The sequence below is a fragment of the Pieris brassicae genome, chromosome 2 (assembly GCF_905147105.1).
Source record: "Pieris brassicae chromosome 2, ilPieBrab1.1, whole genome shotgun sequence".
Lineage (NCBI taxonomy): Eukaryota > Metazoa > Arthropoda > Insecta > Lepidoptera > Pieridae > Pieris > Pieris brassicae.
The window spans coordinates 15382492-15407443 of NC_059666.1; the positions used below are offsets into that span (position 1 = coordinate 15382492).

At 35.4% G+C, this 24952-nt stretch overlaps 2 protein-coding genes across 11 annotated transcripts; both read left to right on the forward strand.

Annotated features, from left to right (window-relative positions):
- Positions 1-456: 456 nt before the first annotated feature.
- Positions 457-16870, forward strand: LOC123720708 (reticulon-3-B). 7 transcript variants are annotated; one of them, XM_045677426.1, is made up of 7 exons: positions 457-1588; positions 6009-6044; positions 13028-13235; positions 13619-13720; positions 14455-14561; positions 15936-16041; positions 16627-16870. In XM_045677426.1, exons 1-7 carry the CDS (start codon positions 889-891, stop codon positions 16679-16681), a joined length of 1314 nt encoding a protein of 437 aa, XP_045533382.1. In that variant the 5' UTR covers positions 457-888; the 3' UTR covers positions 16682-16870. The 7 variants fall into 7 exon arrangements, with proteins under 7 accessions (XP_045533382.1, XP_045533383.1, XP_045533386.1 ...); XM_045677430.1 differs by lacking the exon at positions 457-1588 and adding an exon at positions 2672-2829; XM_045677428.1 differs by lacking the exon at positions 457-1588 and adding an exon at positions 5806-5935.
- A 1441-nt stretch (positions 16871-18311) lies between these two features.
- Positions 18312-24748, forward strand: LOC123719961 (solute carrier family 52, riboflavin transporter, member 3-A-like). Of its 4 annotated transcripts, none has more exons than XM_045676309.1 (3): positions 18312-18779; positions 20392-20495; positions 21668-24748. In XM_045676309.1, exons 2-3 carry the CDS (start codon positions 20404-20406, stop codon positions 22971-22973), a joined length of 1398 nt encoding a protein of 465 aa, XP_045532265.1. In that variant the 5' UTR covers positions 18312-18779; positions 20392-20403; the 3' UTR covers positions 22974-24748. The 4 variants fall into 4 exon arrangements, with proteins under 4 accessions (XP_045532265.1, XP_045532267.1, XP_045532266.1 ...); XM_045676311.1 differs by having other exon boundaries at positions 18314-18779; positions 20414-20495; XM_045676310.1 differs by lacking the exon at positions 20392-20495 and having other exon boundaries at positions 18314-18779.
- The last annotated feature ends 204 nt before the right edge of the window (positions 24749-24952 follow it).

Sequence of the window (24952 nt, forward strand, 5' to 3'; positions counted from 1 at the left end):
TATGTCATTATTCAATTTAGGCGTCAATATTTTATTTTTATTGATTTAAGATTAGTTATAAAATGTAATCAGGGAAAACGATTAGAGAAATTGTTATAATTTTTACTTTAGCTGTAAGTAATTAACAAGTTTCAAATAGTCAATGTATGTCTGTTGTCAAAATATATGTTTGACATGACTTGACCATGACTTTGACATTGATCAATAATCGTTCAACAATTTGTCCAGTAGTATAAAAATTATGAGTTATCATTAATAACATATCATAATTTAATTTATCGAGCAATTTTTTCAGCAGATATTGTAAACGTACAATGAAATAATTACCTTATAAAAGTTAGTTAGTCATGACGTTTTATCGTTTAGGAACGATTTAGGTTTGACAGAATAATTTGTGGTCATTGGTCGATAGTCGGTATCTCTAACTGTCGGCAAAGCAGTGTTACAGGCTGTCAGCTGAAATCCGTTGAAATTAAGTCAATAATTTTTACATTACTTTTCTGTATACTGTATAGTGAATTTGCTACGTATTTAGTGAAGCAGATAGTATCATTTTATTAAAACAATTTTCTGTCACTATTAATTTATAGTTTAACGATATTTTTAACGCCTACCATACAGATCGAGTAATATTTCATTTAATCGATACGGCATATTACATATCGTTCGTTTTTTGCAACACTAGGGCCGGGTCTTGTGCGATGACTAATACCGTCTCTCGTGCTGACAGCTGAGTGACGTCGTGCATCGGCAACCGGCAAGCGGCGCGCAGACCTTAGTAGTCAGTACAATATTGCAAGGAGGCACGTCTAGACCTTTCCACTCATACAAAAACCGCGACACCGCACCCTTTTATTACCTGTAAAGTTTAATTGTCTGAACTTCACTATGGACGGTGCTGACACTTTTTTGACTGGGCTTGCCAGCGGGGACCGAGCGCCCGCGGATGCTGTGGTTCCAGAGGCAAGTATGAAGCGAGATCAGGACTCCGTGGATGATTTTGAGCACCTAGAGGGTGAGGGCAAGAAGGATGATATTAGTGACTCGCCGTTGCATGGCGCACGGAATACAACTCAAAGTTTCCTTGACATGGAAAGAGATGTGTTTCTAGACACACCTCGTGCTCCTTCCGTCACAGAAAAATTGGAACACATCGCTGACAAATTTACAGACAGTGAATCAGATGCCGGCGAGTCACCTATGCACCGCCCAGTTCCACCTAAAGCACGAGATCCCGAACCCGCCGCTCCTATAGACCCAACGCCTGTGCTGACTCCAGCTACTGTGACGATCCCAGCTCCTTCGCAAGAGAAGGAAGAACCTGAGCCGAAATTAATCTCTGACGTTGCCCCCATTATAAACGAAGTGAAGTCTGATTTCAAGCCTATGTCTTCCCCTGACGTTTTACTGAAGCCTTCAGAATCTAAGACTGAAACGATATCAACGGTAGTGGAGCCAAAACCTGCACCAGCGCAGCCAGCTTCCGCACCTGCTCCCGTAGTTTCAGTTAAACCGAAGCCCGAGGCGCCTCGAGGCCCCACTGCACACATCATCGAGGCAGAGGTTATTTTCTGCCAAATGGGACTGGGTAAGACTTAATTTCATATTATTAAAAAGCCTAAAATTAGAAATTTATCATCATGTTCGTAAGTTTGGGAATTACGTCACTACTGAAATTCTGATCGCAGATTTTTCTATATTTTAGTGCAGAAGCGTCCAATTTATGAATGTCTTGTATTAACTAAATGTATGATGACGATTTCTAAATTTCTAAAACTGTTAGTCATTTCGTTCAAAAGTATAAATTTATGGAAAAGACGTATTCTGGATCCTTTTCCATGTCCCTAGCCTGATTAGTGTATTGGCCTCCGGGTAGGGACTTTGAAGTAAGATTTAAGTTAGGCAGGTAGGTTTACTTAGGTGGCGGAACTGACGAAGCGATAAGAGCATTGACCGGTGCAGCGACGGGCTAACGGCACCCGCTGAAACCCACGCCTCTCACTGCACGCGGAAGGAAGCGTTGTCTGACCTGTCGCGATCTCGGCTTTGTTCAATATTAAATTAAATATTAAGCCTTTTAGGTTACTCTGCATTTTCAAATTATTAAATGGTATGTTATAATACTATTCATGAAATAAATGTGCTTTACTCATTATAATAATCATTTGAATGCTAATGTCAGATAAACTCTTGGGAGTTTACCCATGATTCAACTGCATAGCTATGTATAAAAATATATTTTTTGTGTTAATTAAAAATCGATGCGTTCGTATTGCGTACAATGTGACTCAGCAATATTTATATAAACGATACCATGGGTAATTTAATGCCTTACTTACAAAACGAAAAAGAAACGTATATTCACACCATTATCTAATTTAGGTATTGCAAAAAGTGCAAACATATTTCAGATATCTGCACTATCTTATCTTCGTATGTCATGCGCGTATATATGCCAACATAATATTACGGTACATGTTTCCACTGGAACCCAGAGTTGATTTTGGTTTGGTTTGGCAATTGATTTGGTATGAAAAGATCTCGGGATCAGCTGAATTAAAAGAGCTAGAAAGAGCAGAGAGCAATCTGCTACGTCATTTTCAGATACATATAACATGTTAAATGCGTCTTGTATGTAGAGTGCTAATTTTAGCAGTTCAGAAACGCAGCTCGCTCATAAGTGGAGAATCCTTAGCGGTGAGCTAACGTCCAACGTTGATCACTTCAAAGAATAAAATACGTAACGCATTCTTTTGGATACCTATTCATATTTTTTGTGAACTATTAGTGACTGGACAATCATGGGACCAGGAGATGATGCAGTTACACGTAAGTGTCGTTTGTTTTGCCTTATCATTTGGTGGTGGAATTTTCTTCCTATTCCTAATTATTTTTTTTATACTTTCAGATCTAGTTTCATAATTGAAACGATTTTCTTTCATATATTTTGTTTAGTGTTCTATTATCAGTTTTATTTTACTTATTGTTGAAAATGCTATCCTTCCGCTCAGCACCTACGGAACAAGTTATTGTAAATTACTGAGTCATAACAGACAAGGCTTTCCGTATCGGCGACATTTACCGGCGCCCTACTTTGTTTACTTGCGCTTAATTATACAACAAAGAGAAAATGAACTTTGCCAACATTGCTTGAAGGCCAAACCTCATATAGATAATGCCTTGTGTATTCATTAACTGATTAGAGAAAATATAAATAAAAAGGTTAACTTTATCATCCAGTTCAAGCGGAACGATCTGTGGGTATAGATGAGTAAGTTGGTATTTATCGATTTTCTCTTAGCTTTTCTTTGGCTGTGAATTATAAATATGTTGGCAGAGCTTCGGATTGTATGGATTTTCCGGAAAGAGGTAGACGGTTCGTTGGTGCTATAAAGGCTAGGTCTAGGGGACGGCGGCGGCGCGCCGACTCGATCGATAGACCGCACACGCGACGAAACAGACGAACTGCCTATGATAAAGACATTACTTAATGTGCACTTTTATTTAGCATATAGTCCGAGTTCACCTCGAATAAAATCAAAATTAGAAAAAATCCTTGTTGAAATTCTAAATTATTTATTAAAATTAACATGAACATTTGTGAGACTATTCACAGTCCATGCGTTAAAAGTATGTCCTAAAGACGACGTGACTAAAAATTGAAGTTTATTGGGGACTAAATCATAGATTTTTAACATGACTCAAAGAATGGGTGTTCTAAGTTTGAGGTATGTGTTTTTTTGTGTGTTGCATAGAAACACCAAACGAATTGACCAATTATTATTATTATGCGGTCTTTTTGTTAGAAAACTGACGTGATCAGTATGGTTCTTAGCTACAATATATGAAGTTCTGTTTAGGCGTTTAAGGTCAGTAGCTCTTTTCGGAAATCTTATACGCATGATTCGGATTCAGTTTAAAACCAACAACCAAACTATTGATCTACCATTTGGAACACGCTAGTACAAATGGTGATGGTGATCGAAGATTGTTACTGAAAATTTTATATTGTTCTATAGTTATATGACCCATAGTTTCAAATTATTCAGCAACGTACGAGAAATAGAAGATAACCAACAATTATATTGGTGAATAAGCGGATGACTCATGGGGAAATTTTATTATTTTCTCCCTACTAGATAACTAACGGGACGTAAATAGGGGTTGCTAGTAAACTACTTAATTTCAGTGCAAAACGGCCATTTTATAAAATACAACTTCACATGACCTGGGATCTGACCCACAATTCATATTTATGACTTTATTAAAATATGTTTATTTAGTGAGAATGGTATGTCAGGACAGTGGCTTGAGAGAGCAAGTGGATATCCTTGGTATCCTACCTCTTCGGGAAATGGCATTAAAAAAAATTCTGTTAATTTTCTTAATTTTTGGTGTGATTTGGTAGACAATTGTGAAGGGATCGTTTCGATCGTTTGGCGTCATAAAGTCGCGACTTCGTCTATGATACTGATAATGATAAATATATTGCATAAGCGGACGCAACCGTTTCGCCATCATATCTATTTATATTTCTTTTCAGTCTGATTTCTTTCTAGAGTTATACATGAAAATTGTAGATATAATCGGCTTCTGTATGATAATGTATGATATCATAGCAAGGAGGCTCTATTTGGTGCGCTCGTGCAAGGTAAATCATAGCTGACTCATGCATGACTGTGTGTTCGTTGATTAATGTCTCCAATCGTTAAGCTATACTATGCTAAGTTGTTTAGTACATCATATACAAGGTTTCTTGATAATGTATTGTGTATAGGGCGTTAAGGATTGGTCGTATTTCTGTGATATTGTTTAATGGGCAGGTGCAGGTGTCGTCAGCAGTCAGTCACCGGCCGAATGATATTTTTAACTGGCACTATGACGTATATCACTCGATGTCGCTGCAATCGTTCAATGCATTGTTTATTTAAGAGTTAAATTTTCCACGGAATTTTAACATTATTATTATTATGTTATTGTAAATATTTGTCGTAAAAACTTTTGGTGGTCAGATAAATTGAACGTGTTACATCGCGTTTTGGTGTATATTTTATTGGGCGACCTATCCTGGTTCGGATGAGACATTGTCTTTTGCCTTGAACTTGTCAGTCTGTTGTCCTTGTGACGTAATACTTGTGGTCGAGAGTGAGTTCGGTAATGTCTCCATGGGCCGGCGCCGTTACACATTTCGTAAGTTTAAAACTGCAATGTACAATTATTCACTCATACACAAACTACATCTTAGCAATTACAAAACGATTATTTTCATATAACAACGCACAATCTCAATTTTTGTTTGGCTCATTAAAGTTTGGACATCTGTAGGCTGGATCTACCTAAGTGCTTACTTGTGACTCATTCTTAATTCCTAGTTCGAACGAAAATATCTACGGAGATTCGTACATACCTTCCTTTGTACCTACCTATTACTTATTTAATTTTAACAATTTTATTACAGTGTTTCCTGGTTCGTTTACCATTTGTGTTGTTATTTTTACAATTAATTTCTAACATATATGTACTGTGTATCTAATATCTATGTATTACATTCATTTATTGAAACACGAAATCGGGTGGTGGTGACTGTACATAGACAACGCTTATTGCTGTTACTAACCTAACTTAAAAGTATCTCTATCTTGGTAAGCGGTAAGAGTGTATTACGGGTAGTGGGTCTAGTGTACGGCATATCTATCTCGTAAAGTACGGGCAAAATATGTAATGCAGCATGCCAGAAGTAGAGGGTGCGCATTGTCTGTGCGCATGCGCGGGTCGAGTGAGGGTGCGGTGAGCGGGGCGCTGCGCCGCGACCGCCAGTATCGACGCGAGTGTAAAGCGCGGCGCGCGCCTGTACAGCCGTTATCGGCTTTAGTAATTACGTAAAGTGTCAGGATGGCGAGCTCGGGACCCTCTCTCTGCAGCGTACTCGACCCGCGTAAGTGTCGCGGGCTTCGCTTCGCTTTCTCTCTATCGCGACTAACCCGCTAACGCGCAGCCTTCTATTGCAGATGCTTGGTTCGACCCGCAGAGACTACACCCTGAAGGTGAGTGAAGGAGGGCACGCGCGACGGGTGACGAGGACATTCCGAGCGCCGCCGACGCTAACGGGTTCCCGTGTTGAGTGTGCTTTCAGTGTAACGATGTCACAAATAAAGAAGTAACAATCGATCGAGTCGGTGAGTCCGGGCCGATACGTCCGGCGCCGAGCTACTTGACACCACTTTGACAACCAACCGTCACATGTGCAGCCTCACTTCTGTCACTAACTAACAACTAACAACTTCTAGCCAGTCCTGGCCACCAATACTGATTTTATTACTAGATATGGCACACTTCCATTTGCTAATAATTTTGTTCCCCAAATATTGTTGATCTAGAATCTGGTAATGTTGTCCTAATTTTGACGTGAATTCGGCGTCAAATTTAATTTTTGAACTAACATAACAAAAAGTACACGCAAAACTGCGTGGAAAAGTTTGATCACGTACTAAATTCACGAAATTATTTGTACTTCAAGGTAAAAGATACTAATTCGTTCTATCGCATTTCAATATTTTTACCAAATACTTTCCAAACTTTAACAGTGCTAATTAATTTGGCCTTAATTAAAGTTGTGATGAGATGCTGAGTTTGTATACGGTGTGGTTTTATGGTTGCTAATGGTAGAAAGGTTGTATTGTTCGGTGTTCCCTGGCGAGTCGGATGTAACATGATCTGGCATGTGACTACTGCCTAGAGTCTACAGTTACCAGCCTACAGGCATTTATTGTTAATATTGAAGTAGGTTATAGTTGGGTTATAAATCCGGAATAAGGATTACTTCACGTATTTTATTGGTTGGTCTACCTATATCTAAACTATGAAAGTTTATCATTGCTATTGATTATAAAATCTGTGTCAGAGTGTCTACTGTCGTCATATTTCAATTTGATGTTATCAAAAATTGATAAAAGGTTTTAGTTTTATTCCATCGTAACGAAGAAAGAGCGTACTTTCAAAAGAATTGGACTGTAATTATTACAGATTATTAACTTACACATATGTAATATTATATGCATATAATATCGCAACGATTTTGCAGATTATTACATATTTATAAGTTTATTATATTTCGAAGAGGCTCCTAGCGATTTCTGTAAGTGTTTATCAAGCTCAATTTATAAAGTCTAAAAAATTTTATTATGTACCAAAAAGAAGCCGGACATCTTTACACTTTGGGGGTTGACTAAAAGCAGATTTCTAAAATTAATCATCTTTAATTGTTAAGACGGGTGTTTGCCCATATAATTATTATATATCACACTAATAATTATTCTATATTAGCTGAATTCCTTGATTTTTTCATTTATAGTAACTTTTTCGCAAACCATACGATGTTACACGCACTTGAAGAATGCATTATTAACATTGCTGCTTTAATAATGACTGAAACATATTATGGATCGTATTTTATTGTTGATAAATGTAGATACTTTGTTCTAGGCGCACAATAAATTGCGGATGAGGTCGTCCCCAGTGAATAGGACTATATATTTTATCTAGTCGTTTGAGTGCATGTTGGTCCGTTGCTCTAATTACGTCTTTTATTTTGTCGTTTTAGCAATATAAGTTATATGGCAATAGCTGATCAGAGAACGAACGATATAATATGGTAATCTACGTGTGCCGGTACTTCCCAGTCAGTCTAGTTGAGCGGTATTTTTAACGCCGTGGCCGCCGAGCATTGTATTTCTGTTCCTAATGCTTCCAAAGCCGTGTCGTCTATCGCCTTATGAGCCGCTCACTCATCTTAAAGAAGATTTACAACAGTATTAAAACAACTAGTTTGAAATCGAACGACATAATTTAAGGGTTATTGGAATGGATTATTTCTTGTGAAATATTTTGTTAACCGTGCCTTATTGAAATTGTGTGGTTTCATTTTTCGCCTCTATATAATCGAAAAAATTTCGTACAATGTAGTCTATCTTTGTTACAGTACCGGCTAGATAGTCCAAGTTCTATAAATAATACATTACACAGTTGACACGTTAAGAATCCATCGTAGAACATGCGGTCTCAATGTGTCTCAGTTCGCACCATTCATCATACAGTACGTGAACGTAACATCTAGCTCGTTGTTCGTCTTTGTCTGCGAATCTATGTCTATATCATATTCTCATTTATCTATAAACCATTTGTAATCAATTATATAAAATTGCTTATTATTCGGAACAAGTATAAACGTCACTATTGTAATGTCTGAAACATTCCAGTGATTTTCCATAAAAATAGGGCATAGTTTTCGTGTATTAAATAAAAGGCAATAAACTGTTCGTTTACAAAGGCGGGATATTGCATGAGTTTGCAAATCATGAAAGTGTAGGAGGTCAGACAAAGCCTGTCCACTTGATGTTGGATCTTCGCCAAACGACGATCGATAAGTTAGCTGCTTGTTTATGTTTTAACTTGATGCCTGACGGTATTCTAATCCTCAGTTATTAGACATGGTTTCGGCGTTCCAATTAAATATAACGGTGCTTATTAGTATTGTACTGCGTACTGAACTCGTATTAAGGCCTATATTGCTTCAACTCTAACATAGACAAAATAATCCTCAGTCTAATTTTTGCGTTCCTTCCTTTGTATGCTTTTAATGAGTGAGTGTCTTCTGTACCTGTAATCAAATTCGGATTTTATGGCCTGGTAACGATACTGGTCTAGAGAAAGATTCTACATATTTACCGATAGTGTGCTGTCACTGATTTTTGACATACTGATTTATGCATAAGCGTATAAATTTTTTATATGATGTATATATTATTATATGTGTAACGACCGAGTCGTTGATGTGTAGGAAGGTCAGTTTTATTGACATTATGGCCGTCATCAGCGACGAGCATAGATGTGGCGTAGAAAACTATTTGCCTTGACCTTCACTAGCAGATCATTGTATCAACTTAGTAATTCAATAATCTGTTCATCACAACGTAATTATAATAAAAGCAAAGCAATAATTGCAATGCCCATGGCATTGGTAATTTGAAGAATAAGTCGAGGCACCGGCTGTGGTTTATGTTTCCTGGCGTTAACAAAGTGAGAGCGGGCGCAACTCATTTATTAATTAAACATCCACTTTTACATCCTTATTGTTATCATGACATGACCTCTCTCCAGTCATAGGGAATATATTTATTTTTATTATAAATATTGAGAAAAAAAAATAGTCGTTTCAACTCTAAAAAGGCAGGCAGGCAATTGGAATATAAAAACTCGTTTTTATAAAAATATCTTATCTGCGATCAGCAGCATGCGTGCGCCAAGGACAAGGCGATGCGACACAGATACCAGCGCCGACGCATTGTTGTATCGAATTTCCGTAGCATCAAAGAATTTAATATAAATTCTAAAGTATACACACATCATTTTTTATCACGATCACTGAAACAACCTTGCTAAAACAAATGCAATAATAAAATTTCAAGCTACATAAACTCTCTCTATATATTATATTAATAAAACAAACACAAGTTATAATTCATATAATAAGGAAATATAGAAAGAGGCAACTCTATTCAAGATAATTTGCAGTTTTCCGAATGAATATTACTGCAGCTCATTGGCCGAGCTCGACTTGAAAAACAAAAAATCAATATCATTTATTCATATAGTATGTGTAGATTACACTTATGAACGTCAAAAAATAAATAAGTATTAAATGTTTCTAATTTTACATTTACCAGTTCTTAAATTGAGGGCGTAGAACGGATGAGAAGAACTCTTCGAACGAAGAATATTTTAAATTAAAGTGTATCAAAGTAAGTCATAAACATTTTAAAAATACGTTTTGAAAAAATCATGTTATTCAAATTGTCAGTTCGTAAAAATAAATGTATTATCGTTGTTATATTGCCATTCTGCTCGACGACATATACTTATCTTGGCATTACTTTTTATTATGGAACTTGATTAGTCGTTATGATAATCTAGAAAACGAACGTTCGAATAAGACAATGCAATATGCTTCTTCATGTATTCTTAGTTTCGTTATATACCTACATTATTTGTTAGCTGGGCTCCGAGGTTTCCCGTTATCTAGCGTGAAGCCTTCTTACACAAATGGACTATCCAACACAAGGGGGCTTAGTCAAGATGCCTTAAAAGTGTATGTGAAACGGCGAAATCTAAATTTGTATGAAAATTTGTCGACGCGAATTGTCATTTTGACTAAGCGCCTAGGTTTTTTTCCACTCACACCGATATTTTTTAAGATAATTGTTTGGTTTTTCGCTTTTGTCTTACATAATAATTTTAAAGAGAATTACAAAATATTAACCTACCTTTAACTACTATGTATAATTAAGATAATTATCAAATTGGCAACCGATCGATAACGATCTTCATATCAGTTCATACCTTATCGTTATTGTATTAAGTTGCATTATTGCTTGTATCACTTACCAGTGTCGACGAAATCTCGTCTCACAATGATGGTGCTAATAGTTGTCGAATGAACTTTACTTCTCTTCACGTTTTGAGGTATTTCACTCTCGATTATCTTGTTATTTTTTATTGACTTACAATTGACAGTTAATTAAAATTACTGTTTATTGTTTCGTTTTGACATACTAAGCATGTATGTAGATAGTTAATTCATATAAACTGTCCTGAAAACGTAGCATTGACATCGGCATCGTCCCCTCACCCTTTTCCTCACTTGGTCGTTCCTCACGCGCAATCGTTAGCAATTTATGTTTATTTTCGCAACACATCTCTGATCGATTGTTGCCATCAATGTTTAGAGCACGCTTGAATTACGACCCTTGTGACTTTAATACGCTTCTTAAGAAAATGCACTCCTTGGTTATAATTAAAATTCTGGGTGTATCCAAATAAATTTTTGCATAACGACAATGTTCAAATGGTTTAGAGCCCTTTAACTTTTGACATATATACTGCACTTGTTTTCGCTTTTACTTGTCTTTAAAAAAACGCAAACTTGACCTACAGCAAAGCTTTTTACGCACACAGTCTGATTAAGAACTGGTTATACGCAACTACTATTTGCAGTTTGAGTGTCAGGGAGGCTGGAACAAGTTGTTCATTGCATATCACAGAGCTCGCTACTTACGTAAAAACTGAAATTGTATCTGCAATTTCAAAAAGATTAGTTTCATCCTAGATCGTTTACGTCTTTAACCTCATATTAATATTTTAGTTCTTATGGTGGGTTTTTTCCGTCTACAGAAGTGATACATTATCGTCTTGTACAATAATAATTTATAGCTATTCCTATAAAATTAATCACGAAAGGAATCAGCATTTTATTGACATCAATAAGTATAAAATAGTTATCCCGGGTTATCTGTAGAGTGACAATATATGATAGTGTCTGCGGAATTAATATTGCAAAAGCTTTTATTGTACTCTTATGATCAATTCTCGAATATCAATATTTTTTTGGAGATGAAACCCAAGTATAGCGATATATCCAACAATACCAGACGTCTAGATAGCAAGGTATTGACGAGATATCCGGTTGCGCGGGCGCGCGTGGAGTCAGTAGTGCGGGTGACGTGTGCGTAGAAAGTCAGCAGCGTGGCAGTACGCGGCACTTCGACCAACCACTTAGCCGACATGGCGCGCCCGAAGCAGTCGCCTCGCCACGCCGCGCAGTACGTTGAACTCCCACCGCGAGGACCAGGTAGAATCCTTAATCCTTGTTATAAGAAACGTCGTCATCACGTCCATAGCAAGGGACAGTGAAGTGCTTTTGTGCTACGTATTTTATTGAGTTGCGATAATCGCGATGATTACGTGTACACCATATTGTAGGGATACCATTGATTCCATTGTGCGTTTCACATAAAACATGGCTTTATTTCGTAATCCAGATCATCCGTGTTCGGTTTTATCTTATCGTTTGGTCAGTTTCTGTCATATTTTTTAGTTTTCCTATTTATATTTGCGAGTGTCCGTCACGTGCGATGAAGCGAGTCGTTCTCACTAGTTTACTTGGAACGTTTTACTTTTACTTTCTATAAAACTATCTACTAGTATATGTATTCAAGAAATAATGATGGATACATTTAAAAACGCCGGAAAGCTCCCTTAGATTGTCTTTTTAATAACCATATGGGTATTTTAACTTAATGGGGATTATCATTCTTATATGCATTGTATATAAGCGTATGTGAACCACGTAGGCGAGTTCCCGTCCATATATGACCGGTTTCCTAAATGTTGTTATCGGCGTTCTTGAACCTGTCCCTCAATAACTTAAAACTGTAAATTCCATTGATAAAAGTTATTCTGCTTGATTCATATATACAGCGTTTAAATTTAACCCAAATTATGTTTAAACAATATTTATCCGTGATGATTAATTAAGGTAATTAATAATCTGATACTCAAAGTTTCATAGATCGCTTTTATAATATGTTAAAAACTCCATGATCGAACTTTTACACGTGTATTTTATAAATAATTAAAAAACGTAACACCTGTACACACTGTGACGAGTAAGTAAGTAAATTATGATTTACAAAATATCGCCGCATTTTACGGGATACTATTGTTTTCTAAAATTGTTTTTACTGTTTTTTTTATTTTCTGTAAACGTGTATTTTTAAGTTATAATTTTTTACTCGGTAAACTTCTCCGGATCGAAAATAATATAAAGTCAATATTATGTCTCAGGACTCCAATTATCACGAGTGTGTAATAGTGTTAGCACATTCTTATTAGCAAGGCATCGCGTGTTATGAGCGATTAGCAGCTCAGTAGTCATCGGTGGCGGCTGGAAGCTACGAGCATGTCTAAGGCTTCACAGGAAGTCCGTACCCCGGTCGCAGACATTAGACGAGCTCACGTAACAAAGCCTTATATTCAAAACACTTTTAAATTTGCATATGCATCTCATTTTTGGTTACTGGAGATTTCATTACTTCTTAGTCATGGCAGTCTAAGACGATTTGAATTACTGCATTTTGTTAAACATGGATTTTTTTTGGGCTTTCATTAAGAAACGTGGCTTGGTGTGTTACAGTGGAGGCGCTGGTATACTGGCGCAATGCAGCACGATCGGGTGCAGCACTGGGTGCTGGATTAGTCCTGCTGGTGGCACTGGCCTGTTGCTCCGTGGTGTCCGTATTTGCTTACTGCTCACTGCTGGCACTTTCTGCCGCTGTCGCTTTCCGTATATACAAAAATGTTCTTCAGGCCGTTCAGAAGACCAATGAAGGACACCCCTTCAAGTGAGTATATGACACATAATTCTTAGTATTGAAGTACATTCGTAAAATATCACACTCGGTAATTATTAAAATGTATAGAATTTAGGTTAGCACAATAGACAGCTTGCTTCGGGTCATTCACCTGAAATCGTTATGGACTCGAGACTTGACGATATAGCTTTATAGGAAGTTTCTTATATGACACAAGGATCGGGTTACAAGAGTATTTTATTACTATTTTTTGTTACTACATATTAACATTATAATAGATTTTGTTGGAAATGCAAAATAATATTAGATTATATGACCGTCAACCGCTAAAATTTTTACCACCTTCAGCCAATATTGGTCTAAGTATAACAGTTTTTCTTTCTTATGATTACATTGGATGCTTAAAATTTCAGATGGCTGCTGGAACGGGACGTGAGCGTGAGCGCGGAGCGAGCACAGGCGCTGGCCGCCTCCGCTACGGCACACCTTAACGCCGCCCTGCACGAGCTTCGCAGGTGATAACATTCATTAACCATTGTTTTCCACGAAATCAATTAAAAAAAAAAAAATTATCTCTAATTTACGGATGTTTAAATGTTCTATAAATTATTCTATAAATATTATTATATAGTAGTGCTGGCCTAGTGGCTTCAGCGTGCAACTCTCATCCCCGAGGTCGTATGTTCGAACCCCGGCTGATGGATTTTCTTCCTATGTGCGCATTTAACATTAGCTCGAACGGTGAAGGAAAACATCGCGAGGAAACCGGCTTGCTTAGACCCAAAAAGTCGCCGGTGTGCGTCAGGCACAGAAGACTGATCACCTACTTGCCTATTCAATTCACAAACGATCATGAAACAGATACAGAAATCTGAGGCCCAGACCTAAAAGGTCTTAGCGCCATTGATTTTTAAAAAATGATATATTAAGATCAAGTGATTGTAGGATATTATAAGAGTCGGCGCAATTTGAAATATGTCCAATTTGGGAGTTATGCTTTGTAATGACATTTTCGACAATGACGGTAAAGCTATTATAATATATTACAGCTATTATACTGTTATGGAATATAGAAAAATAATTATTTTTTAAGTAAGGTCAGCAAGTCGTTTTAGGTTCTTGACTTGTCGAAGAGCTTCTCTTTAAGTCCCTCTGACTTGAGATCAGCACCCTCTTACTTTCGCAGTTTTATACAAAATACCTCTGGTATCAAATGCTATATAGCTTTCTAATAAAATTTTGGTTTTAGGTTGTTCCTGGTAGAGGATCTGGTGGACTCTCTGAAGTTTGGAGTTCTGCTGTGGTGCCTCACATACCTCGGGGCATGCTTTAACGGCATCACGCTCGTCATACTCGGTAAGTAAAACTATTTTTACAAACTTATTATATACGTTATTGACGATTTGACGTATACCCGTTTGACGTTAACAAATACGCATTATGAACCGTTGTTATCATGTTTTATTGATTTTTTCAACATAAGCCAAAAATGCAACATCAAAAATTAAAAAAAAAGTATTAATTTAAGACTCATTTTTCTCTAATTTTTTTATGACAGTAGTTTTAACTTTATGCCAGATTCAAGTAAAAGGTAGGGAAACTACACGCAGGAAAAAAATAAAGAATCAAAAGGAAACAAATGGATAAGCTAGTTAAAAACAAAATATACATAAAAATATTACATCTTAATATTATTATTGATTATGAAAGAAAATAATACATTATAATAAAATAAAGGATAAAGAAAATGGCAATCAATTAAAGTTAGAAACGGAACATGTAGTAATTGTAAGGAATTCAGAAAGCATGTGCCATATTGGGAACAAGAAAAGTTTTCTGATTTATAAAAACTATTAAATAGTAATTGTTTATCATTCTTTCAATATTTTTTTCACTTAATTGCTTTGTAAATTATTTTAAAAACATAACCTAATTTCTTAGCCTTCTCACATTGCATTACAACTAAGAACTTATGGCAAAGAATAAATTGATCATAAAGGAAGCGGGCGGAAATTAGTATTGGAACTAAACTTAAGGTTCTTTAAAAATTAATTAAAATCAATAACCAGTGTTGTGATATCGTAAATAAAACATAAAACACAAATTGATATACAAAAAATTGATACATTTTTAAAATAAATGATTTGAGTTATTTTGAAAAAAAGCTGAAATACATGATAAGTTAAAATGGTTCATATAGGACCTAAAATTATCGCAAATCACTATCACCTGAACCCGAAAATTTAGCAGTGTTGGTCGTGGTTTAAAAGTGCAACTAGGCTCTGGGGTCCTTCAAATCCCAGATTTGTCATTCTCCTCGCGCAATTAACTTGTAGAGTAGCACAACTGGATTATCATTTGTCATGCTTTTTATACACACTATTAGGCCATAAATTACACTTATTTATTATACAGAAGTTTTTTAATTAAAATTACGAATATTTTACTACGAGCCAAGGCTATTTCCCTCATTAAGGTTTTCTTAGTTTTGTAAGCGTGGCGATTACTTAACGTAAAAAGCATTCAATACTAGAATCGAATTAATTATGAAACTGTTGTACGTGAATGGTTAATAATTATCCTCTATCATTTTAGGCGCTTTTGAACACACAGGCTGTTCACATTGACAACTTAATTACATAACGATCAGTAATTTTATCTACTAATTTATACTTACAATAATATAAAATTATACTATTTTTTTATAAAATGTATGCGATTTTTTTTCAGGCTGGATAGCGCTTTTCACGCTGCCTAAGGCTTATGAGATGAACAAGGCGCAAGTTGACGCTAATCTGGAACTAGCGCGCGCAAAGATCAACGAGATTACCGCTAAGTAAGGGTTTTTAATCCCCTTATGTACTTGATTATCTTTTACTCCGACTTTTAAAACATTCAGGATGTTTGATATAATGTTGGTTAAGTCCACAAATTCTCGGAAACGAAAAGTTACATCGAGATAATACTTTATAAATGATTCAAAACGGTTATATTTCAACTAAAGAAACATTCCAAGTTGAACATAATACATGATTATTCAAGCATTTTTCCTTTTTAGCTGACGAGAATTCGAAGTTAGTTTAACTTTTTAAATTACTTTTTTTGTATTATATTTTTCTATGCTATATTTAAATTAAGTTTAATTTTTTAAATCATACAAATATGTATATCGATGTGATATTTAAAGAAACGATTTTTACAAAAAAATGAAAAATTAAAAGAGATCACTTCAAAACATATAACAAGCGTTTGGGGACATGAGCTTAAATAGATGGTGAATTGTCCCGGTCGTCAAAAACTTATTGGAGTTGTCTCGCAGGAGCCCTACTCACTGTTTTCGATATTGAATCTTACCCTGAGCTGGCAAATAAATTATGCGGCGCTAGTTTTCATTGACTAACGTGTACATTTAATGTTTTAGGGTCCGCGCAGCTGTACCCTTGGGCAGGAAGACAGAGAGTGACAAGGAAAAGTAGAGCGGGGAAGTGTGCGTGTGAGTGAGTGAGCACTACGCTCAGAGTAGCGCCGGAGTTTCACTGTTTGTTATATTTATTATCTACTATTAAATACCTACTTTACGTGTAAAGCTTTATGAGACGAGTCATGCGGAGATTATTATTGTATTTGCTTTTTGAAATTTTAAATTAAAATAATTGTCGAACCAATTGTTGTTTTATTGTTATTATTGTAAATATAAAAAAAAGTGAAGGCCCTAGGAAATCAACAAGTTATGTTTCTGTGTCTATATTTTTGTTCTCTCATTATAAGTGTTGGAGAATTAAGTCCAATAAAATCTGCATTTATGTCCTATCAATTATCCACTATGTACTGAGCCCCACTCTGAGACAAAATTTGCGTCAGGCGTGACCTACTATCGCCAAACGAGTTTGAATAAAAATGGACATAAGATCATTCTCATACAAATATCCTATGGCGGTAGGGGCGGATAGCAGCTACAGTTTGTTGGTACAATGATAATCTCTATGTTCAAACATATAATTTCATTAGTTTTTAATATCACTTAATTGCTTCTAATATAATATAACGATTTTTTTTATTTAGTTGTCTGATTACGTTAATACTCGAAGGATGTAAAGCACTAGGATAATAAACTATACCTAAGGAAATTTACTGGTTTTCTAATGATTTATTCACAACCGATTTACACGGCCAAACAATAAGAAGTGGTTGGCAATGAAGATAAGTTATTTTCCCTCTTTGATAAAGTTACAAATGAAGAAACCTAAAACCGAGTGTGACCTAGCCTAAATAACAGCCTGAATTCTGGGCATGCAATTCACGAGATTTTTACTATCGTTTCGAATAATACCATCCCACTCTTCTCCAAGGACTCTTTTTAGTTATCTGATGTTGTGTAGGTTGCACGCATCTTACATGTACATCCCAGATATACTCAATTGGGTTGAGGTCTAGACTTCGAGCTGGCCAAGCTCAACGACGGATCCCAATTGCATATGTCACCAGAATGTGCCAGGCGTGACCCAATAATGGTTAGGTGACCAAGCGTCAGCTAATGTTGTTATAATTTATTTTGTCATAAATGGATTACACGTGTCGTAAAGTGCTTTTATATAAAATCCCTTTTAAAAATTTATAATATAGATATTTTAGCAGTTAGAATAACTCCTACCTTTGATGCCAATAATGTATTGGACCGAATCCATTACGTTTTACCATACAATATCTTATCCCAACGCCAACTGGCCGACTAAGATTGTTTTGTAAAAAATGCAATGCTTTCAGTAAATTTCAATGACTGAAGGTAGTCTATAAGAGCAAAATAGTGACGACGAATTGAATAAGAAACAATAAATACTATTTACTGGGCACCATATCTATAAAGCAATTTCGAAATAACCGCGCATTGATTTGGGAACTCATAGTAAGTAGTTAAATTAGAACCTTTCATATTGTTTTTAATATTGCCATGCATAGTTATTACTTATATAAATAACTGCTTTTATTTATTTTAAATTATCTAAACGTTGTTTACTGCTTACTTTTGATTATCTCACTTTAACGAATATTTTTTAAATAAGTCTTTTATTATCTGCGAACAAAGTATTAGTTTTTTAATATTGTATACTTGACAGTGACTGACATAAACTGTAATGATTCAAAGATGTCATGAGAGTGTCAAAGATGGCAATTGGCAATGCCACTGAAGAAGCTGTCAGTTGTTTAATTTTTATGTCCAATAACAAATATTATAGGTACCAACTACAAATTACAATATTCACACTTCAGTGCATCAGCTTTAGTCAATCGTGAATCGTTAAACATTTGTAAGACGTCATCTGTGACCCCATGGTGTTTAGACGTCTGTCGACCACTTCTCTGTTTTCTATTGAATTTTTGTAGTTTTATTTGAAAATTTCGCGCACCTTTGACCCTTCTAAACAAGTCCAAGACGTGTTTATATAATCTCTAACGCCTCTACTGGAGTATCGTACCAATGTGTATGCTGAAGGACAAGAGTATTCAATAAGGCGAAATAAAAGTACAAAGTCGAAATACCAATTGAAAATAATAATTTCTGATGAGTTTAACAAGGTAAGAAAATACCGATTATCAATGTAATATCTAAGGATTGGTAGCATAATCTTACAAGTTATTTCATAATTTGCTTTGTAATTGCATAAATAAAACTAAGTTTGTAAATTAACATGTTGTTGTAAATATCATGAAGTTTTTAAACATTAAATTTTGATAATACTCGTGATTACTTCAACTATATCCTCCATTAATTAATTCATCTTTATCCTCCATTAATTAATTCATCTTTCTTCTAGAATTATGTATTTATGCCGCTTTTGTTTAAAATGTATTAACTAAAATTAACCTTGTGATGAGCTGCCTGATGGTCATTAATACTAAAATAATAAGGTTTTACCTTAAACATCTATACTTATTTAGTTTCATTCAAGTCAAACAAGATTTACGAGTTCTTTTATTTTGCATTATATAGTTAAGTTATAACTGTAACAAAAGCCAACACATATCATTTATAATTCTGACTTTCCGAACGTAGTCACCTGTACTTTGTTCTAGACATTACAAAAAAATAAAATAAACACTGAATTCTCAATATTTGTTTCTTATTACATCAACTATCTTCAAATTAAACCTTATTCACATTTGCTCCTAGGAATAGCATAGGTTATTCTGCATAGTTTAAACTGTACCAACTAATATATAGGCTAATGTTTAATTAATACAATATCATAGAGATAATCTTAAGTAATGCAGACACAGTTAACACAGTTGATATTTTTACAAATGATCAGCCTGTATAGTATAAATACTGTTCTTCATTATCAGTTAAAGAATGAAAAAAATCTTTATATAATCTTACTACACAAATATAATAAATACTGGTTGCACCACTTTAAGCAAATAATCTTAATCTTGTCATGAATTGTAATCTTTACTGTCTAGTCTTGCTCAGTAATAAATAACCTACTAACTAAATATTTAATTAACTTAGTCAAATCTCACTATTCTTGATAGTGCTCTCTCACTTATTCTAATATTATATTTTGAGGCTTCAAAACGAATTAATCTAATGACTTAAAAGGTTTTAATTTCATTTGCTTGTGCATGATTGGACAGGCTAACATTTATCTAAAGGCTTTTACTTATCATATCAATTTACGAAGGAATAAGACATTACTTATTAATAATGAGAATGTTGATTTTTTTAATAGTTTAAATATATTTCAATTATTTAATTGGATATTTGCAATGTCATTCATATTGATTTATTTATCAGCTGGTTCCATTTTGTACAATATCAGCAGTGCTTATCTAAAATTATTCACCAGATGATGTGCCGTGACTCTTAGATATAATTTTATTACAAGTTATCTACTATTTTAATCTTTCGTTCCAATATCAATGACTTAGACTAAATCCAAATGTCATTCAAATTAAATTCCTAATAATATTTAAATAAATTATTTAGTGTAATGTTAAGAAAAACATGGTTTAGAATTCAAATACATAATTTTGTTATTTGATATACAAATTTAATGTCTTGGAGAATTCTCGGAATGGTATCATATTGAGGCATACCATCTTCTAGTAGTAAACTGTTATACATTCAGCTGAGTGGTGAGGAGTCACGGTGCATACTGACCGGGATAGTGGCACTTAGTGTGTGTAGTGTATTTGTGGCATGTCATCAGCTGAAACGACAGCCGCCGCGGGCAGTGAAGACGCCCAGGTGCTCCTCGTCCTCCGTCGTACTGTATCGCTTGGCGTCGCCAGGTATGCTGAAAATAGTTTTCACATATACTTTTGGTAATTCCATTTGGTAATTAATGCTTTGTTGCTCCGGACTACCAGGTTTTTACATGAAACTTTAATGTGTTTAAGTGTTAAAGAAACAGAAAGCTGTCATCAAAGTTATATTGGAGTTTGTTTGAGTTGGCATAATTTGTGTGGTAAGGAAATTAATTTACACAATAAATGAAATGTGTAAAACAGAATACAACATAAAGCAAGTTTTAAGTGTTTCTTATATATGCTTTTACTAACATTTCTTAATTCATACGGATTTTACATTTTCAATTAAAACATGATTTATGTTTTCCGTTATTGCGGATGTAGAATCCATAGCAGATTACAATGCACACAATCAAAGAATAACAACATTTTGTTTCATGATTAAATTTTGTTGCTTTCAGACGTCCTTTATTTAGGTTGTTAAGCAATACCAAGTATAGGAATTCTTGCAAAAAGTATATCATTAAAGCCATTGTTTATAACTAATGTTCTTGGAAAAACGTAGGCATTCATGTATTTGAGGGAGAACCAGTCGCGAACTGGTTATTATTTGATTTGACTTATTCTACCAAATCTCTTACGTTATTAAAAATCAATGATATTCTGAATATGAAACATAAATAATATTTTTTTTAATTCTGCAGTCTCAGTCTTTAAATATTCACTGTAAGCTGGTAAAGTTATCAAGGAATCTTTTAGTTATTTTAGTATTGTTTAGATCTAAATTATTTTAATAGATCAGTAATTAATTGTTATTTATGATATTAATACTTAATTTAAAAAGGTTTCAAAACGAAATGCGCATAAACAAAATTATTTCTTTCTCAAAATTTCCTCGTATAGAGAACGGAATTCTTCATGTTAACGTGATGTCAATTATAAATCAATAAAATGCTCCACTTTTAAATCAATTGTACTCTATGACCATGGAACATAAGTTTTACTGGTATATTATTGTGTAATATATTGACTATTAATTTATTTATTGCGTATCTAATAATACCATAAAAGTCGAATACAATTATACTTGTGTGTCTGTCTCCTGATTTTAAGAACCATTTTTTTGTATGGGTGTGAGTATGCGTCATTTGTTCTTAATTTTAAATCCAATCGAAGAAAAATTTGAAGAAAGTAAAGCTTGATTTTTTTCGTAGGTTGAGCGAGGAGAAAGAGCGTGCGCCGTGTCTGGCGGAGTCAAGCGATAGCAGTAGCAGCAGCATGATGTGGGCAACGCGCCGCCGTGTGGCGCTTGATGTGCTCTTGGTATGCTGGGGGCTAGGCACTTGGCTCGGTGTCAATGGCCTTTTTGTGGAGTTACCGGTGCTCATAGCGGTGCTACCCGAAGGCTGGACGTTGCCTTCTGCCATGGTTCTTGCTGTGCAATCTGCTAACGTCGGTTTACTTATCTACGCATCGCTGCGCAACTTCTCGCGGATCTCTGATACCCATTGTATCTACGGTTTGCTCGCTATCGGTACAATCGCCCTATTCCTTAACTCACTTCTCTACTCGAAGACCGTTTACCTCGGAGGCGCCGAGAGATCAATAGCTTTTTTGGCTTTAACGTTTTTTGTCGCCCTTGTCGGCTGCACGAGCTCGGTGCTGTTCTACCCGTACCTGCGGCACTACCGCGACATGTACCTAGCTACGTACCTCATAGGCGAGGGGCTTGGCGGGTTCACGCCATCCGTTCTGGCACTTATACAGGGCGTCGGCGGCGAGGTGGAGTGTGTGTTGAAACCTGATAACTCTAGTTACATTGCGGTGCGCCCATCTCCACGCTTCGACTCCACCGTCTACATCACGCTACTTGGCCTGCTGTCGACCATCAGTCTCATCAGCTTCTGCATTCTACACAACTATCCTGGGTTTGCATCGGAACGCGTAAAGGAGGGCGCTGTGGCTAAAGAGGACGAAGCAGCGCCAAGAGAGTCGCTGCTGCAACCGCAATGGGTCGGGGTGATGGTTTTAGTGCTTATCTTAAACGCGGTCAATAACGGCATAATGCCATCGGTGCAGTCATATTCGTGCATGCCGTACGGCAAGCGCGCCTACCACTTGGCTGCGACATTGGGTTCAATGGCTAACCCGATGGCGTGCCTCGCTGGGGTGTGGCTGCGACCTTTGGCGGGTCGTTTCCTGGCGCCGCTTTTGGGGTTGAGCGCGGCACTTTTCGGCTATATCCTATTGACGGCGGTGCAGAGCCCGACTCCGCCGATGGCGGGTAGCAAAGGGGGCGCGGTAATAGTGATATGTTGTTGGGTGTTGTGCAGTGGTCTAGTGTCGTATGGCCGTATGTGGGTATATGGGTGGTCGCGACGCGGAGGAGCTCGCGGCATGCGGGTATGTGGGGCGTTGGGACAGGTGGGCTCGGCTTTAGGATCGCTCACGTTTTATGCTCTCATAAACTACACCACCTTTTTTCAACAGACGCCCGACTGCCCCGCGCAGCCGATATAGCGGGTCATCTCAAATGCTTAAAGCAGTGGTCCTGGAAAGATAACTTTCTTCGATATTGTTATATCTTTATGATAATTTTATGATTGTTTAAAAGTGCGGTCTTTTATATAATGCTCAAATGAGTTTTGTCAAATATAATGTAACGTGAGCTCGAAGACTTAGTTGTAAGTAGGAAATTAAATTTATAACGAAATGAGTTGATCTTTGTAGTATATTATTAAAATGATACTGCCTTATGACTGCGGCTAACACCGCTTCTATCGTAATTTAAACATTAAACGTATCGAATACTGTCTATAGCATTAAAAGTATGTATGCATTAAAGCCTAGCCTTATAGCCTTTAAAAGTTGTTATACGTTCTAATTTTTTTTTGCAAGAAATTCTTTTTCGATGTTATTTATTTCATATTACTAAATTCTTTGTTATTATAAAAATTGTATTTTATTTAAAAGATAGGCTATCTATGTAATTTAGAGCGATAATTGTGCCTTTTCTCTCGTTCGGTGCATGGTTCTCATTCATGGTCGAATATAGTTAACAGTGATACAAATTAGCTAATAAAATCTCAAAGCTGGGATGGTGAAAAATATTCTTTTAAAGACTTGCCGACTCCGTCGGTATCACGAATTTAAGTTATTTAAGGATTATGTTTTAATTACTGATTATTCGGAGTAGACTAATGTTATGTGGTTATTGTGGATATGATAGTGTTGGTCCAGTACTGACAGAGCATTCACATTGAGGAAGATGAAGCAGTATTCAATATTTTTTAAGTTTGTCTCGAAAATATGTCGCGTGAGTGAGACATTTATTGTATACATGTTTGTGTATATTGTTTCCATTTTCTTAACAGTGTCAGCGTTGCTAGAGACTACAAAAATATTTTAATTAATTTTTAATTATTATTACTATGTCGTTTAACACTTGTACGTTTAATTTATTATTATAATAACTCAACTTTAAAATCATCTACGTTTAAATTGTTACCATTGTTTATATAAGAATTTGGACAAAGCCTGTTGACCAAGTCCTAAAAAAAAATTTTATAACTCAGCGATTGACTTATTAGCTATTAGTCGAATAGAAATTAATAGACTCAAGTAAAGACAAACTTTTTTTTATTATATGATAGAATTAGGATAGAGTTTTAGCGCTCAACATGATTCCGTTATGTCATACGGGAGTCACAGTACGCGTTGAATGTCTGATTAATACTATAGATCTAATACGTTTACATTGATATAACTTTTTGATTATGTAAACAAATTTGTACTTAACAGTTGATACTGTATGACCTTGACCGAAATGTCTCCAATGATGTGACAGGAATAAAGTAGTAGCGCAGCATAAATCTTTAATTTTAATGTATTGTGATTACGCATAATTTTTTTACTTGTATCTTTCGTTATATCTGTCCTCCAAATTGTCTGTTGAAATATTGTCATGCCAATTGGGAGAACTTATCAGCGAGTTAAATATAATTCATAAGAATTAATTAAGACGCGGTAAATGCGTTTTTGTTCTTATTGGAAATTTAATATGAAATGTAATTTACTATAACAACGTTAAGCGTCTTAATAAAAATGCCATACTTATACATAGGGTATAAGTACATTCCAATTGGCGATAATAATACACAGTCAATGTTTATTTAATTATATCTATGGTAATAATGTTCCAAAGTAACATTAATACAGTGAGAGTAGAAGTAAGCCGGATGATATACAATTGTTATTTTATTTCAGAAACTATGCAAATAGAATATATTTATTTCAAATTATGTGGTTTTATTAATTCCTATCTTAAATTCTCTATCAAATATGTTAATAAGGATGTAATTATTCATAGATAACTTACCATAGGAATATTAACTAATACGTTATAGCATAGATAGGAGTGTTATATTAAATAAATAAAGTAAATGGCATTATTGAAGTATTTGTATTGCCCATATTTAGTTTGGATGCCGTGGCTTTCC